The 19,056-nt window shown below is 32.8% G+C and overlaps 1 protein-coding gene across 1 annotated transcript; it reads left to right on the forward strand.

The window, feature by feature from the left end:
• Nucleotides 1-3,664: 3,664 nt before the first annotated feature.
• Nucleotides 3,665-12,135, forward strand: LOC104240859 (DEAD-box ATP-dependent RNA helicase 8-like). The gene is made up of 9 exons (XM_009795751.2): nt 3,665-4,205; nt 5,832-5,892; nt 7,173-7,407; nt 9,118-9,356; nt 9,629-9,880; nt 9,972-10,152; nt 11,408-11,496; nt 11,578-11,651; nt 11,739-12,135. The coding sequence occupies exons 1-9, from the start codon at nt 3,934-3,936 to the stop codon at nt 11,815-11,817; spliced, it is 1,482 nt and encodes a 493-aa protein (XP_009794053.1). The 5' UTR covers nt 3,665-3,933; the 3' UTR covers nt 11,818-12,135.
• The last annotated feature ends 6,921 nt before the right edge of the window (nt 12,136-19,056 follow it).

The following is a 19,056-nucleotide window of genomic DNA, read 5'->3' on the forward strand; positions in this document are numbered from 1 at the left end:
CGATCAACAAAAGAGGAACTATAATTACCATATTTATAATTACCATATGACAAATAATATTCATGATGCACTTTAAAATGAGGAACTAAAGTAAGTATTAATTAGAGAAAACAACGTACAGAAATAAATATTCATTGTTTTCTTCAAAAGAGGTAATAAAGTAAGCATTAATTAGATAACATAATATAAGGAAATAGTATCTAACCTAGGCAGAATCGATAGTTCACATCCAATATCCCTTGCTTTTGAAATAATTTTTATTTTTTATTTGTATTATATTAAACTAATCTATCTTCTATATTATTGCTCTAAGTAAAATTTATGCAAATACCTTTTCCTATTGACAGGTTTTTCAAAATTTGAATTAATACTTTTAGTCAATATAATTAAGAGAATGGCAAGAGAGATTCTTATACTTTTTCTTTGAAATATGCAACTTTCACAAAATAATTAGGTAATAAAAAAATGATGTATAAGATATTCTATTGACATTGTCGTAAAAATGGACGGAAAAAGCTTTTTTTGAAACATGTTACTGACCAAAAATCGAATAATAAGTAAAAAATATATCATTATCATATAACAATATATGATCGCTGAGACTTGCCACATTATATAAAATAAGACAAAGAAGAAAATATTATATGAATAAGGTTTAGAATATATTATATAATCTAGCAAGGAGATATTTACTACGATGAAGAACTACTATATTATGGAAAAAATTATTTATTGCAGTGGTGACATATTTTACAAAAGAGAAAGAAATGCTCAAGTTTAAAATCTTTCATGAGGCAAAAATAAAAGATTCAAAACCGGCTTTTACTTCAGGAGAGAGTATTAAGATTACCTAGAAGTCTCAAGATCACAAAGGAGTCCAAATTAAAAGTTATCAAACTGATTGAGAGAAGATAATTAAATATATTCGTATCGTAGATACAATAAAATTACTAGAGAAAGTTATTTTCCCTACTCTAAGTTTCTTATTATGATCTTTGATTTGATTTTTTCAAATTTTTCAAGACCATTCATTGAAGCAACAGATGGCCACAATGATGCAGTCTATTGCATAGTGAAGAATCCACATCATTAAAAGAAGTATTTTGAGGTTCGGTGGATGATGGTATGATTATGTTCTAAATGCAATTTTAAGATTCCAGAAAAATAAATAATTTTCTTTTTTTTTGATGATATATTTTTGTTAAAAATAAAGATTGAACTTCAAGATTGAATCATGAATTGTGAATTGGTGGCTTATAAAAGTGAATGTGTTCTATTTAGTTTTTGAAGTTGCTAATTTAAATTTTCTGCAAATATTCATCTGAGATTTGGTTAACAGGGGTCTATGTATGAGAATAGAGTCACGAGTTAATATTGTAGTAGTTGATAAGTGAAATATTTTTAATTAAAAGTGCATTTATGTGAGTGCTCATCGCTTTTTTTAAAATAGTTGTTTCAGACGCTATTTTATTTGAAATTTTTATTTGTAAAATAAATGGCGTTGAGCATCTAACTATTTGACCTATTTGGCTTCTCAAAGGTACGAGATGAATACAGTTGGATCTACATGGGAACGGGAAACTATGACATCAAATGACAAGCATCTTCTGCAAGAAAAATTATATTGATACTTGTATAAGTGATTTTTTAAAATTTAAGATTTTATTTTCGAAATCGTCGTATGCTTACTTTGCTCAAAATTTTGGTAATAATTTTTTGCTGAAAGAACTACCCCCAAAGAGTTGTGAGGTAGGTGAATTTGATCCATGAGTAAAACTATACAATTTATATTTAGAATTATAAATTCATCAGGGTGCAATAGATTAGGGTGCTTAGAAACAAATAATTATGAGGGTGCAATACTCCTAGAACTTACTTATTAATTGGTTTGACCTCAATGTAAGAGACAAGGTAAAAGTTCATATTGTTCACATAGATTAGGATAGTAAAGAAAATATTTGTATGATTTCTCCCTCGAATTTTGGGATTTTTGTGAAACTGCATTTTGTGTATTGAAATAAAAGAGAAGAAGAATTGAATTGGTTATGACACATAATATAAAAATAAAAATTATTAGTAGATATTATAATAAAATAACAAATTTGATTTTAGTTTGGACAAATTCAATATCACAAATTAGTACTAAATATGATATTATTCTAATTATATGCAAAAATGTTAGATGCGAAAACTAATTAAAATATCACGTAGTTTTGAGAAATGTATAAATAGGAAAATAGAGATAATACGAGGACATTTATACTTTGAATTAATTGAAAATAAAGTAAGTACATAATACACAAAAATGGAAAAATAGAATAAAATAGAAAAAGATACCAAGAGTAAGATATATATATATATATATATATATATATATATTATAATACAGTAATACAAAATAGTGGATAATATAATAAAAGATATTATTCGATTATGATCTGCTTCCTTTAATTACATATAGATTTTTTTATTAGATATATTATATTAAAAATCAAAATGGAAGTTGAATTTTTATTTTTTAAAGTAATGCAATATAATATGCTTAAATAACAGATATCACAGTTTGAAATAATTAATATATTTTAAAAGAGTTTCCACTAGTAAATTAAGAGCTCTATTGCTTAATGCTCGCAAAAAGCTATAAATACATTCATGCCTTAGTGATTTTAGGTTTTTAACAAATCTCTCCCCACGCCCTTTTAGGCCTCATTTGTTTTCTTGAAGATTAACACGTCTGAATCTGAATACACATCTTAATATCAAGATGTGTATTAAAATTAAGACATTCGAATCTGAATACACATCTGAATATATTAAAATATGTATTAAGATTTAAATACTAAAAATTAAGACTGTTTGATTTTTAACATCTGAATACATAAAATTTATCTTTATTTAAAAAATAATAAACATAAAATACTAACTAATCTAATATTCTATCAACAAAATATATGTTTTTTTAAAATATGATAGTTATTGGTGATGATGGCTAATCGGTGAATACCGACTAGAGGGGGTGGTTGGTGGTAGTTTTGGTTGATGATGGTGGTTCATGCTAGTAGATAGTAGTGATTGTTAGTGGTGTCGATTATGATTGAGGATGGTGGTGATGAGTGGTGTTAGTTAATCATGGCGGGCGACGGTTTGTGATTGAGGAAGGTGGTGGTAGGTTATAACGATGGGCGGTGTCCGTTTGTGGTTGTTAATGGTGATGGAGTGGTTTGTTGTGGTAGTTGAGTTGGATAAGTATTGAATGTGGGCGAGAATGATGGTGGTCGAAGTGGTGGGGATGGTGGATGGTGATGGACGATAATGGTGGCGACTATGATTGAGGATGATGGTGGTGGTGGTAGTGGTGGTAGTAGCGGTGGTAGTGGTGGCATGACGGTAGTTGATAATGGTAGGTAGTGATAATAGTTAATAATGAATATGTGATAGAATCTTAATGAAATAAAAAAAACACGCTTAGTGATCAAGTTCTGAATTAAGACTTTAAAAACAAACGTACTTAATGTTTGAGTAATTAAGATTTAAGATCCATTAGGTGGTTGTGAAGTAAAAAAACAAATACACTTAATAATCAAGATCTGAATAATTAAGATTCATACTTATTCAAACCTGTTAAGTGGTTGTGAAATAAAAAAAATAGGCAATAATTAAGATTCACCCAGTAAAAACAAAATGTCCGGAGATGTGAATGATTAACATTTACACCTCCATTTTCTTCTACTTCGAATTTTCCTCGAATTTTTAGCGGAATTTTCGTAATACTTCAGTCACCGGAGAACGCACATATAATCGCCGTTGGTTGCCGGAGATCGTACTTTTGTCAACGAGCTATAATCAGAAATTAAGCTAGGAACGTTTTCGTGCATAATTGTTGCGTGTTTCAATTGGATAATTTCTTTAGTTTTTGGAGATACCTAATTAGTGATGAATCCGAGAGCAAGATTTCAACCGCCGGGAATGGGCCGTGGGGGTGGAGGCAGCGGGAGTATGCATCCAAATACTAACTCTAATTTTCAACCTAGAAACCCTCAACAGTATATACAGAGAGGTCCTTTGCCCTATCAGCACCAACAGCAGCAGCAGCATTTTCAGAACCAGCAAACACAGCAGTGGCTCAGAAGGAATCAGTCGCCATCTGCTGATTCTACGGTTGACGAGGTTGAAAAGACTGTACAGGCCGAAGCCGTTGACCAGAGGTCGGGTTTATTTTCTCCCTTTATTTTCATTTTGTTGTGCATAGAATGTATGAATACGTGTAAGATTTAGAGAATTTATAGTTCACCCTTAATTTGTCTTAAAACTCAAATTATTGAGTACTGTAATGAATTAGAGGATTCACTTAGTCAGACCCCACCTAGTTTGGGATCGAGGCGAGAATTTTTGTTGATTACTATATGGTATGATTGATATGTCGCACTGAATTAGAGATTTTTGTTTGTACAAACTACAAAGTGGTAAGTGAACAAATTGGTCAAGTTAGAGATATTGGTATAGTTGATGTTTTGAGTGTTGCAGGTCATGGACTTAAAGCTAGCTAACTTCTTTTCTGAATCGCTTATTTTTTTAAATAGTTTGAGTCATCATGTAGGGCAATATAGGGAACTTGTTGATGGATGGAAAGAAATAGATTGTAAATTAGTAGGACTATTATAAGAATGTGTGTACTCGACTAGGTTTTTGGTGGGGTGCATGCGAGTCATTTCCTTAGATTGCTTGAGTCAAAGCTGATCTGCATTTAAGGATCAGAGCTTGTGACCACAATATCACGTGTGAGTACATGACTCTCTGTGTACCAACATAAACTATGGTTGGGCCCGATATCTTTTTCCAGTATAGTAGGTAAGCTTGAGCATTTTATTTTCAGGTTGTAATAAGCTTGGACCATGAATATGACTATGCTCAAGCTAGAGTATTCAGTGTTTTGGTTTCTTAACCAAATTAAGCACATCAAAAATCTCATAATAATCACAGCAATTAACTTGCTTTATTGGTTAAGAACTTTAGGATATGCAGCCAACTTGTGAGGAGGCGATTTTTGGATATCCAAGATATTGGCGAGTCTTTTTTCTTTTTTTGATCAAGCAAGATATTGGCGAATCTAATTTTCGTACATGCAATGATTCCTATTAGGTCCGAGCTCTCCTATTATATGCCTAGCAATAGGCTTGCTAGAAACTACTTCCTCCTAGACGAATATTGTTCATCTGTCTTGGCCCTAAAAATTTTCTTCTATACGTTGTAGTCCGCATGCACCAAATCGAAGCATTGTGAGACAATCGTCCAGACACCCAAACTTTTTTTCCTCGATATATCAGACCTTCAACTGCTAACATCATGTCCTAGCATTTTGTGAAACCAGATTTTCCCAAGAATGAATCTGTAGGACTATGCTTAAAGAGATGGTTGTGAGTCTCATTATGACGGCTGCAACAATGTGAATGTCAGGGGGAAGATCCTTGCTTAGTTTACCCATCTTACTCAAGTCATTATGATTGGAACTTTCAAGGTCAGGGAGCCAGGTACCAACAAACGCCTGCAATTTGGAAGAGACTTTAGCTTCTATACGAGAAACACTGAAGGAAAAGAAGGATGATTTCTCTTATCAACTGCAAACAGTATATCAAGGGAGGATTTTTGTTCTCCCAAAATGTTTCATTGGCTTATCATTTTTGATTGACAGATTTAGGACGTTTTTGATTTTCATTTATCGCTAGTGACGAATTTGAATTATTTCATTAAAGTTATTCTGTCGAACATTTCTTAAACCATAGCTGGGATAGTGATAAATCAATTCCTTTTCTTCTCTTGTCCCCTTTATTCAGTTCACAAGATTGGAAGGCTAAGTTGAAGATACCATCACCTGATACTCGATACAGAACGGAGGTAAATTGGAACTGTTCTCTTTTCGTGCGTTTCAATATGATTGTATTCTCTTTGTGACAACATGCTTGTGACCATGTTTGTTCTCCTTCTTCTCAATGTCAATTTCATCTATTTGTCTCATACAACCTAGTGGTTTTCCATCTGCTATAAGCAGTTTCATTGATCAATTGTTGCTGAAGACTCGAATCATTAGTAAATGCTGTAAGAAATGAGGCGTTCAACTAGCATGTCGTAAACTATTAGCTTGACCCTTGAAATTTTGTCATGGAATACTTGCAGATAATGTGCCTAAAGAGCAGAAATATCTATCGATTTCAGCCCTTGAGTTGTTTTATTTTTGAGAATCCAGAAAACAAATGTTACATCTAAATGAGGACTATAACAGATCCTCTATCTGGAGTTGTTGGTTTTTTTTTTTTTTTTTTTGGAGAATAAGACAATGCAAAATCGTACTGAAAATAAGTGGAGGGTGCCAGAGGACTTTTTGGTGTTATATGAAGTGGGTAAAAGATTTCTTTTAAGCGATCGCCATTGTGATGGATTAACGAAGAAAGTAGGCTATCTTTTTGGGACAAAGGCAGTGACATTTCTCCTGCTGAGATTTTCCCTTAGTTGTGGCAGTTCAGCTTGTATTTTGTTAATTTTCCCTCTTTGGCCTTCCTCACCCATGTTATGATTGATCTAACTCTGTAGTTGTGCGCTTGAGGGCCACGCAAATGCTCTTGTTCCTAATTTAACCCATTAGGAGAGTGGGGTCTGACAGTGAACTGTAAAGCAAAAACAAATTGCTTATATAGAGCAGCTGAAAGATGTCATATTAGTCACACAATTGCTAGAAGAGTGGCGCTATTCATATGATATGTAGCATAGATTTCTAAGTCTACATTTCTAATTTTCTACATGTTTTAACAGCCTTCATATTATTCACACAAATGCTAGAAGAGTGCGAGGCTATTCATATGATGTGTAGCATAGCATTGTAAGTCTACATTTATAGTCTTTTGCGTGTTTTAACACTAAGTTATGCACAATATAGTAACATCTAAGTTATGATATTTTACTCACTGAGAGCAGGGTTCTCACTCCGTCTTACTTGGTGTGTTTTTTTATCCCTGACTTTTTTCTTTTGGCTCTAGGAAAATTTCTGTGATGATGTAGTGTTGTTTAGGTGGTTATTTCTGGTTGTTCTGCATACACGAATGACATTTGAGCTTCTGCTTATATCCTCCTCTGCTTTGGACTTGCATTACTGATTGTTTCGCTGCTACTTTTCCTTGCAGGATGTGACAGCAACCAAGGGAAATGAGTTTGAAGACTACTTTCTTAAGCGTGAACTGCTTATGGGAATTTATGAAAAGGGCTTTGAGAGACCATCTCCGATCCAAGAGGAAAGCATTCCAATTGCTCTAACTGGAAGTGACATTTTGGCTAGGGCCAAAAATGGAACTGGGAAGACTGCTGCCTTCTGCATTCCTGCTTTAGAGAAAATTGATCAAGACAAGAATGCAATTCAAGGTTCTTACCTAGGAATCTTATAGTTATATTGTGAACTCCCTAGTGCCTCTAGGGCTGCAAGTAAACTAAGCTTTACACACAAGTTGGTGTTGAGCATGGATTGAGTTGCTAGTAAAGCTTGCATAATCTGGCATATAGCTCCCTTGCTGAATTAGTTGAGTTGGGCCTGAATTCATTTAGGCTCCTCAAGTAGAGTAGTCAAAAGTTCAAAAAAAAGAAGCCAAAGTTGTTGGGGCTTTAAGTGCAAAGCGGATCTAAAGTGTGGGCTTTAACAAAGAAAAGCACATGAAGAGAAAATTAAAAAAGAATGTGTAATGCATCAATCTAGGTAAAGCGAAGTTTGTAAAGTAAAAAACTATATCAAATCTAGGTTAGAAGCCATCTTAAATTTCTGATTTTAGATGAAAAGATCTAGTTTTACTTTTTTTGGAGCTAGTTTTTATGCTAAAATTTTGTTTTCTTATCCATGTGGGGCCCTTCTCTGGACCTTGCGTGAAAGGGGATGCTTCGTGCACGGGGCTACCCTTTTCTATCCAAATCACAAAAAATACATTCGTAACGCTTTTTAACAATTCATGTCTTAGTCTACCAGCTATATTCGTTCTCTGTTTTTGCTCTCTGTGAGACAGAGCTAAGGGAAATAAGGTGCATGCTTTATCTCCTTAGTGCCTGCACTGAGTGGTACTTAAGCAAGGCGAAGCCACAACCTGTCTTTAGCCGAGCTTTAGGACTTAAGCGCGCCTCAGATGACCCTTTAACAACACCGCCCTCAAGTAGATTCCCATTCTTGTTCTTACATTGTAATGTAGTGGTTTTCGTATCTCCATATCACATTTTAATCATCTAAAACAAAATTCTTTTTGGATTAATTCTATGGAGCTTATTGCATTTCATTTACAATTGCGGAGGTATAATAATTAAGGTAATATCAAGTAATACAATAAGTTCCGGAAGTATTGGCTCTTGCAAATATATATATATATATATATATATATATATTTTGAATTTAATATCCCATATCCAGAAAGACATCTCCATTCCAAATCAAAATGTTTTGAACTTAAATCCAAGCCCATGCTTGTAAAATACTTGTTCCCAAAGAGAAAAGGACAAGGCTCTCGTAAACAATTCTTTTTCAGTATGAAGTTGGCTTGAATTTAATCTAGTTGAGTTCAATTTTATGTTTCATCTTAACAGTTCTGAGCTTAAACTTGGGCTGGCTTATTTACTGGTGAGCTAAGTTCAGGCCTTCTATCAATTTTTTTTGACTCATTCAGAGTTCTGAGTTAATGTAAGCCATTTCCAGATTTCGACAGGTGCCCATTCCATGACCTCATTAATAAGCAACTATGTCACTTAGACTTAGAAGTGTAATGACAAGATTATATTGTAAATTTTGACCTGCCATAGAAAGTTTTAACTTAGAAGCATATGTTGCTGGCATTTTCCTATCATATATAGTCTATGTTGCTACATTTCTTTGCTTCACATGAAGTAATGTGCTGTGAGTATGTTGCTTTTTATTTTGGTCACGAGCAAGCTATGTTTGATACAGTGCTCTAATGATAGAGCTTATAATTGGTCCTAACATAGATTTAGCATCCCTGCAAATTAAGAGGAAAATATGGTGTAGTATTGACCCTAGATGCGCAATTAGATCATTCTGTTTTAGTTTCATTTCTGACTGTTGTTTGGTGCGTTCATATGCAGCTGTTATTCTTGTCCCAACTCGAGAATTGGCCCTCCAAACATCTCAAGTTTGTAAAGAACTGGGGAAGCACTTAAAAATTCAAGTCATGGTTACCACTGGGGGGACTAGCTTAAAGGATGACATTATGAGACTGTATCAGCCAGTTCATTTACTTGTCGGAACTCCTGGAAGAATTCTTGACCTTGCAAAAAAGGGAGTGTGCATTTTGAAGGATTGCTCCATGCTTATAATGGATGAGGTAATCCTTTCTTGAGTAAGTAAATCAGACGATCATTGCCCAATTTTGTTGAGCTGACATTTAGAATGCTAAAGTTATAACCTACAAAGTCTAGATGCAATTTTATTTATATTTTGAGAACAAAATATACTGTAGCAGCCTTCTCTAACATTATGACTTCATTTGAATTGGATAAATTGTTTTCTGCCCCTTCCCACCCTCTTAATTCTACCTTCCTGGGAAGACACCGTACGTGATTACAAATTCTAACTGTGTCTACTTTTGTCCTTCAGGCTGATAAGCTTCTCTCACCAGAATTCCAACCTTCCATTGTACAGCTGATCCGTTTCATACCTGCAAATCGCCAGATCTTGATGTTTTCTGCTACATTCCCTGTTACTGTCAAGGACTTTAAAGATAGATATTTGAACAAACCATATGTTATCAACCTCATGGATGAACTTACACTCAAGGGTATAACACAATTTTATGCTTTTGTTGAAGAAAGACAGAAGATTCACTGCCTTAACACTCTCTTCTCAAAGGTTAGTCCTGGTTATACAATGGAGTATAGGTGTTAAATAGCTCAACGCGCACATGCTAACCTGTTTCTATCTGGTTCTTTGTTGGATGCAGCTTCAAATTAACCAATCAATTATTTTTTGCAACTCTGTAAATAGAGTGGAACTTCTTGCGAAGAAGATTACTGAGCTGGGCTATTCATGCTTCTACATTCATGCCAAGATGCTTCAAGATCATAGGAACAGGGTGTTTCATGACTTCCGCAATGGTGCCTGCAGGAACCTTGTTTGTACTGGTATGGTTAATGCATCTGCTTGACACTCCTAGTACTCATACTTGCTATGCTTTTCTGTTCTTAATGTGGCTTAGTGATTGGTGAATATGCTCCTTATTAATTCTTGTTAAAGTGTCCACATGTTCACTACGATTCATCCTTATTTAGGGAGTAGTACTTCTAAATACATAATAATTCTTTAAAAGGTGCGGCTTATTATTTAGTACTAGTAGTCGTATCCGCGCGATGCACGGCCAATATTGAAAAATATTAATTAAATTAAATTGTGGCCGGGCTTGTTTGATTAAATTAGATTGTATTGCTTTAATTGGTTTCAATTGTCATCTTATTTGTCAATGTGATATACCCAATTAGCATATTAGTTTATTTAAATTTTTGTATGCTACTTTCTTTTTATAATATAACAAAAAATATATATTTTTATTTTTTATATTTTATTCTATTATTTTCAATAATATTTTAAAATCTATGTGTAAATTTCTTTTTATATTTTAATTTTTTATAATTTTACTTATTTATTTTAAAATAATTTAAAAACTCCAACTTGAAACTACTTTCCAATTTGAATGGACAGTTTTTTTATTTTTTTTATTATAAAATATTTTTTTAATTACTTTTTAGATATTTAAATTCAAAACAATAACCAATAACTTATTATTAATTAAATAACTAATTATTAACTACTTATTCCATGTGACTTTTTTTAGGCTGCCACATGGCTTAAGGAGGGGGCTTTTTTCTCTCCTTTTAATAACACATAGATTCTCAATAATATTTATTGAATAAATAAACTTTTTTTTTTTAAAAGAAAAAAAATATTAAAAAAAAGATATTTTAAATTGGCATTTTTTTTTACTCTTTTAGTTTAAAATAACTTAAAAACTACAACTTGAAACTACTTTCCAATTTGAATGGATAGTTTTTTTTAAAATTTTCGTTTTTATTATAAAATATTTATTTTATTATTTTATAGATATTTAAATTCAAAACAATAACCAATAACTATTTGGAGTTTATGCATTTCTTTAAATGGAATTTGTGGCTTTCACTAATATCTATTCCATTGTCCGTGTTGCCATGTTCTTGGTGTTGCTAAGCTTTTAACTCTTACATGAATCTTGACTTGATCTTTCATGATGCATGCCTAAATCTCATTGAGAGTTTTTTGTTACAGGATCCGTATGTGTTCCTGTGGGAAGTGTCTAATATGTTAATTGATTGATTTAGTAACACTGCTCTTTCATGATGGTTGCAGATTTGTTTACTAGAGGAATAGATATTCAAGCAGTCAATGTTGTTATCAATTTTGATTTCCCTAAGAACTCAGAAACGTATTTGCACAGGGTATGTGCTACGGATCTTTGTCTTGCTTATCAACTTATCTATCTGTTTGTGCTATTTCCTCATTGATAATTGTTTTTGCAGGTTGGACGGTCAGGGAGATTCGGACACCTTGGTTTAGCTGTTAACCTGATTACTTTTGAGGATCGCTTCAATCTGTATGCATAAAGTTCATTCTTTTTAATGATAGAAGGACATTTAGTTTTCATGTGTCGGTTTGTTATGATATTGATTGTATTTGGCAGGTACAGAATTGAACAAGAACTAGGAACAGAGATCAAGCAAATTCCTCCACAGATAGATCAAGCTATATATTGCCAGTGAGCAGTTAGTTAGAGAAACAAGATAGTGGACATGGTGGATATGATGATGGTGGAGGTGGTGATGGAGGTTGTTGAGATAGTGGCTATGATGATGGTGGAGATGGGCAGGAGGTGGAAGAAAAGCTTTAAAAAAAATTATGTCCTTTTCTTATTTTAATCTTGTATTGCCAAGTTTTGTTAATCACACTCTCAAAAGAGTGTATGATATCTACATTTATGCCAAGCAGTGTGTCTAATGGGTACATTTTTGTGGACGTTGGTGTGTCAATTTTAGAGGTGCTATTTGGCTCTCTCTCTTTTTAGTTTGTCCTTTCGAGTATTCTAGTGTATGGTTGCTACGTTTATGTGGAAGGAGTAGCTTCATATATCAACAAATATTTTGGGAACTAAATGAAGTCGGTAATATGGGTTTCACTGAGCGGATTTAGGGACTCCAAAGTCGTAACACTACATACGTTAAATACAGTATTTTATACTTCGGTTATAAATTATGGTCAAACATCATCATCACACGAAATGAAAGGAGTAAGTAGTATTGCACATGATTCCGTATTAAAAAGCTGTTTAAAATATTTATTCTTCAATCAAGAGCTCTTAAATAATTGGAAAAAATATGAAAGCCTTGTTATAAATATATTATATTATGGATGTTCATTTAGTATCCCGTTGTAAATAAGCTTTCTGAAGAAGCTTATCCATATGAGACTCTGCCGTAAATATGTTTATCTATTTAATACTCTATTGGAAATAAGTCTCCTGAAGAAGCTTATCACTTCGGTACCCGGTTATGGATAAATGTTATCCCCGGTAGAAGATTATCCATACCGGGTATAATAAGCTTATCCTTTCGATACTCCGTTATGGATAAACATTACTCCCGGTAGAAGATTATCCATATCGGGTATAATAAGCTTATCCTTTCGATACTCCATTATGGATAAACATTACCCCTAGTAGAAGATTATCCATACCGGGTACAATGAGCTTATCATTTCAGTACTCCGTTATGGATAAATATTATCCCCAATAGAAGATTATCTATACCAGGTACAATGAGCTTATCCTTTCAGTACTCCGTTATGGATAAACATTACCTCTAGTAAAAGATTATCTATACCTGGTACAATGAGCTTATCCTTTCAGTACTACGTTATGGATAAACATTACTCTCAGTAGAAGATTATCCATATATGATATAGTAGCAGCTAACATAACAGTTTCATTTCTTCTATAAATAGAAGAGATTTCAGTTCATTATGTACATCAGTTTGAATTCGAATAATATATCAGTTTCTCTTTATACTTGTCTTTACTTTACGGTCTTTATTTTATAACAAGCCTTTATTAATAACAGTGTCGAGTCAAATATGGAATATACAAATAGGACGGCGTAGAGTAAATGAAAACCAAACTAAAAATAAGGATTTGACCGCATTCATTTCCCTGAAACTAGCTAGGGTAAGACGTCTTCCTTCAAAGCAGACCATCCCCTACCCCACCCCCCCAGATACCCAACCCACAAAGAAAAACCCCTGTCGACGACCGACGGCAGACGGGGACAATTCACGGTGACTGTACATAGCATGAGAAAAGATCTTATGTGCATTGCAGCGCCTTTTGGAGTGTCTTTGAAGAACGACGTAAAGCAAAGCAATTGATTCTAATGGTCACTTAGGCCTCGTTGTTTGGTACAAGAGATAAAAAAATAATTAATTTCGGGATTAAATTTAAAAAGAGTTTATTCCATGTTTGATTGGTAGAAAAATGCGATATAATTAATTACAGGATTAGTTATTTCGGGATTGTAGTATTTTTTTTTATCCCCATGGAAAGATGGAATAACTAATCCCAGAATAATTAATCCCGGGATAATTCGTCCTGAGATTACTTCTTTCCAACCAAACGACCCATTCTAGTTAGGGGTGTTCATGGTTCGGTTTGGATCGATTTTTCCCTAAAAAGAAACCAAACCAAGTCAGTTTTTCAGATATTAGAACCAAACCAAACCAATTAAGTCTGTTTTTTCTTAATTCGGTTTATGTCGGTTTTTCGATTTTTTCGGTTATTTGTCGGGTTTTTTCTTAAATATAAGACATACACTATCAAACACATATTTCGACGACCACATTTTTAACGTAACACTATCAAATCAATTGCTCTTTGAGAAATCTATTATTTACCAAGATATATTGATGATAATTGAATCAAATAGTGATGAATAATTTAAGGACTCAATTAAAAATATATTATTTTTAACATGAAATAGATTCTTACACTTAACAAAAGAAAAATACCAATCAAACTAGAATGTAAAGGTAAAGACCTGTACTAAAAGTGCAAACGATTAACATTTACTATAAAAATTTTGAAACTTTGTATAAAAGTATACATACATATATATATATATATATATATATATATATATATATATATATATATATATATATAGGTGTAATAATAAATTTAAAATAGTTACTCCTATATTCGGTTTGGTTTGATTTTTTTTTATTAAAACCAAAACCAAACCAAATTTGATCGGTTTTAAATTTTAAAACCAAAACTAAATCAAACCAAAAAGTATCGGGTTTTTTGATCGGTTTGATTTGGTATTTGGTTTGGTTAAGATTTTCGGATTTTCATGAACACCCCTGCTTCTAGTAGTAGGAGTATTTATTTATCTACTGTGAGAGCAAATATCAAGAAAACATTCTGCAGAAAAAGGGGTAAATACTTTTATTTGTTCGATGTCTATACCAAATCAAATAATTTCCTCGTAAGAATTATGGTTAGATGCATATCACCTAACCATGGTCAAGTGATAAATCATTTATATGTACGACAAGTCGTGTCATGCATTGATTTACTCGATGTAAATACTGAATGCAAACAAGTTTTTTATCAAAGAATTTGAATGCATGTATATTTGAACCAAATGGTATGACCTAGTGATCAATAAACTACCGTGGGTGCTAAGACACCATTACAAGAGTTGCTTGCTTGCTAGAAAACTTTTACATAAATATTTGTACCGAATCAAATAACTTTAAAAAAAAAAACTTTAATCCATTTGATAAACAATAGTCATCTATTTAATAAAGTATACTAGTATTTTGTGTTAGTAGATAGGGGTGGCCATAGCCCCAGAAAACGAAGGACCCATTTCTGAAATATCACAAGAAAGAGATGCTTCCTTCATTGCTATTTGCTACCAATTCCCTTTTGCGTGTTCTCCGTCCAACACCTTCATTAATGCTTACACTTTGTCTCCATATGTATTTGTATATAATATGTGGGGTTCTTTTGTGTTGTTGTATTTATGAATTGCTGCTGAGTTTGAGATTTCATTAAATAACTCATCTTCTGCATCTTACTATTGTTGTGCTGATATTGATTTACATCTTACCCTTTCTTTGCTTCATTTGTTGTCTACACATTTACTCTTCATACACTGCATTTCTCTATTTAATGTGTGATTCCATATTTGTTGGAAGTATATTTTGTAGTCTTATTAGAGGGCCTCTGATTAAAATCAAAAATAAAAAGAAGATTCCAAAGAGTGCGTAAACATTAAGTCTTTGGTCTATCGGAAATAACATTTCTACCTCTACAAGATAAGGAAGATATGGGTACACATTGTCCTCCTCCGACTCCACAACGTTGGAATATAAATTCTACTACAATTCCCATTTAGTTGTCATTTTTGTTAAAAATAGTTATTCCCAAATATTTGTCATTTTAGGGGTTGTTTGGTATATGGGATAAGAACAATAATTCCATGATAAAGTTTGAGATTAACTTTAATTTATCCCACGTTAGACTTGAGGTATTAGTTAATCCTGGAATAACTTTTATACCGAAATGGTGGAATTAACTATCTCATATAGATCCCACCATTGTACCAAAAGACCCATAAAAATTAAGAAAGAATCAAAGAATAAATAATGTAATTAAGTAAATTATCCTTTTAATTTTTAAATAATATTTTATTAAGAGCGTACAAAAGAACATGACAAGTGAAAACAACAAGAGAGTGTTCCTCAGTAGTAATAAGTGTGAGATCTAGTAAACTTGTGCTTTTGAAGAACTGAATTTCCCTTGAAACATAATTATTTTTACCGATATTTGATTTAAATAGATTTTATGGATTATTCATAATTTGAAATTACGACTTCAACTTCATTGAAATTTAGACTTGGTAGGTTAAAGTTCAATTGACAAGTGTTTTTCTCACCTATACCGACATGTAAGTCTTATTTAATTGGGGGATTTGCATCTATACCTGCTTTTTGGGTCACGTTTTAAGTTGTGCCCGCTTTGCAAAAACAATTGCAAGCATACCCATTTTTTCGCTTAACTTCAGCCAGTGGCAGACCCAAGTGGTGGCTAGCGGGTTTAACTGAACCCGCTTTACAAAAAAATAATACTGTGTATATGTATAAATTAGGATTAAAGTTGTGTAAATTTTGTATAAATATTTATTTGAACCCACTTGACAACTACTATTTTACGACTAAAGCTATATACTTCTAAGATTGAACCCGCTTGCATAAAATCTTGGGTCTGCCACTGACTTCAGCATACAGGGCTGAAGTAGCAAAGACAATCACGCAAAACTTCAGCATTCTAGTAGACGGGCCTGAAGTAGCAAGTGTGCTGAACCAAATGTGCTGAAGTTTTTGTTTGTAATTGCTGAACTTAAACATAGTAGCTGAAGTATTGTTCTCTATTTGCTCAAGTTTTTGTTTGTAATTGCTGAACTTAATAGCATAATAGTTGAAGTTTTGTTCTCTATTTGCTGAAATTTTTGTTTGTAATTGCACTAAATAAGCTGAATTTTTTTTTGTCCTGGATTCATAAGTTTTGTCATTAAGCTTTTTCACAAAACTTCAGCAGAAGACTGAAGTTATTTAGTTAATTTATAAAAAATTCAGCACTAAATAAGTTGTTGTCTTGGATAAGCTTTTTCAAAAACTTCAGCAGAAGATGCTCAAGTTATTTAGTTCATTTTAAAAACTTCAGCACTAAATAAGTTGGAATTTTTTTGTCCGGGATTCATTGGTTTTGTCATAAAGTTTTTTCAAAAACTTTAGCAGAAGATGCTGAAGTTATTTAGTTCATTTGTAAAAACTTCAGCACTATATAAGCTGACGTGTTTGAATAAGCTTTCTAACATACTAGATAAATAATCAGATTGCCAACAGTATCTAAATCATAAATTTTGAAAACAATAAACGTGAAAAGAACAGAATTATCATGAAAAGAATCATTAAGTGTGACCTTAAACTTTCCGTACGTGGAAATATTCACAAATTATTGTCTACTAACTTACATAATTATTTATAATTTGTTTTTAAATAATATGATAAACATACTTATGTCAATCATCCCATGAACTGAAGTTTTATAGCAGCACCAACAACAACAGAAGAAAGAAGAAGAAGGAGGAGGAGGAGGAGAAAGGGGGCTGAAATTGTTTAAAAAGTGGGTAAAAATTAAAACTTTAAAAAAAATAGGTATAGGCTAAATGGGGCGACCAAATAGGACGCCCCATGCAATTTTTACTATTTAATTGGGGTCAATAGTTTGGCTATCATCTCTCAATACCAAAGCGGATTTTAACTCAATTCTATGCTGACTTTGCATTTGTTCATGGATTTTTTCTCATTTTACGTTGCTTTACTTATATTGTCTACGCATTTGTTCCTTATACGCAGGGTGGCAAACGGGCGAGTCGGATTGGATACGAGCGGGTCCTAAATGGGTAATTTAAAAAATAGATAAATTATTTAACCCGACTCGTAAAAGTTAAACACATTAGTTATCCATTGATTAACCATTTTCCAAGTGGATAATATGGTTCTTATCCATATTCGATCCGTTTTTAAAAAGTTCATTATTTAACCCATTTTTAATAAATAATATGGGTGAAAAACGGTTTTCTTTTAACCATTTTGCCACCTCTAATTATACGCTAGAGTCTGACTTGTTATGTTACATGAACTTGTGTACGGATACTTGTCGGTGCAGATTTATTTGATTATTTCACTAATTTTTGCTGTGCAGATTTATTTTATTATTCACCAATTTTTAGTGTACTTTTAAGATTCCACTAAAAGCACGCACATTCTTATCAGGCTATTAAAAAAAAATTAAAAAAGAGCTTACTCGCATCAGTAAATGCATCTTTCTTTTACATCTTTATCACTTAATCTATACATATTTATCAGTTAATAATAATAACGATAGGTCACACGTATTTCCATTTTAATATTAAGATAAGATTGGGTGATGTAAAGAGGGTGCGAGTAAGTATTTATACCTCAAACATGGGTATATTTTATCAAAATAAATTAAAGGTCCATTTGGGACAGGGAAGTAACTAGTTGTGGCCCAACTGCTTGACTTTTATTTCTCAGTTCCTATGCTGATTTCAAATAAACTCAATGCTAAAATTACATTATTTGTTTTTTTAAGCCTCCAAATTCGCAGCGGCTATTTTTTGGGTCCGCACTCAAAAAGGCGAATCCAAAATTTGAAGGTCGGGGGTGCACTTTTGGATTCAATCAAAATTTGTTTTGTATATAGGACGTCTACTACTAATATATTAGTACTTTTTTCAAAAGACATACACATATATATATAGAGTTTTTGCAACTTTATGGGTGTCGATGACCCCTCTCGGTATAACATAGCTTTGTCTCTGTGCATTGAGTAACCTACTTGCTGTGCGATCTCACAAACCACACAAGAAATGTAAACCGCACTAGGTAAACTAGGTGCGACGAGCTCTGATTGAAGAGGCTGCTGGTGACAGGAATCGATCGTAGGTCTTGCATATGAGAAACTACTCAAACAACCAACTCAGTCAACCCTTGCGGGCCACGTTGTTATTATTACTCCCTCCGTTTTAATTTATATGAACCTATTTTCTTTTTAGTCCGTACCAAAAAGAATGTCTTCTTTTCTTATTTGGAAACAATTTAACTTTATGCAATGATTTATAATCACACAAAGTATATATACCTCATTTTGCACTACAAATTTAAAAATCTTTTCTTTTTTCTTAAAGTCAAATAGGTTTACTAAATTGAAACGAATGAGTATTATTATAAGATGGGATTCCTCTCTTTAAATGCTCTGTTTTTCTCTCATCTCCTCACTGCCTTTAACCCTGGAAGCTTATTCTGCCTACTAAGGAGTACTGTATACGATCAAATTTGAATAACCAAAACCTCAAGAA

Source organism: Nicotiana sylvestris, chromosome 1 (genome assembly GCF_000393655.2).
Source record: "Nicotiana sylvestris chromosome 1, ASM39365v2, whole genome shotgun sequence".
In the NCBI taxonomy this organism is placed as follows: Eukaryota; Viridiplantae; Streptophyta; class Magnoliopsida; order Solanales; family Solanaceae; genus Nicotiana; species Nicotiana sylvestris.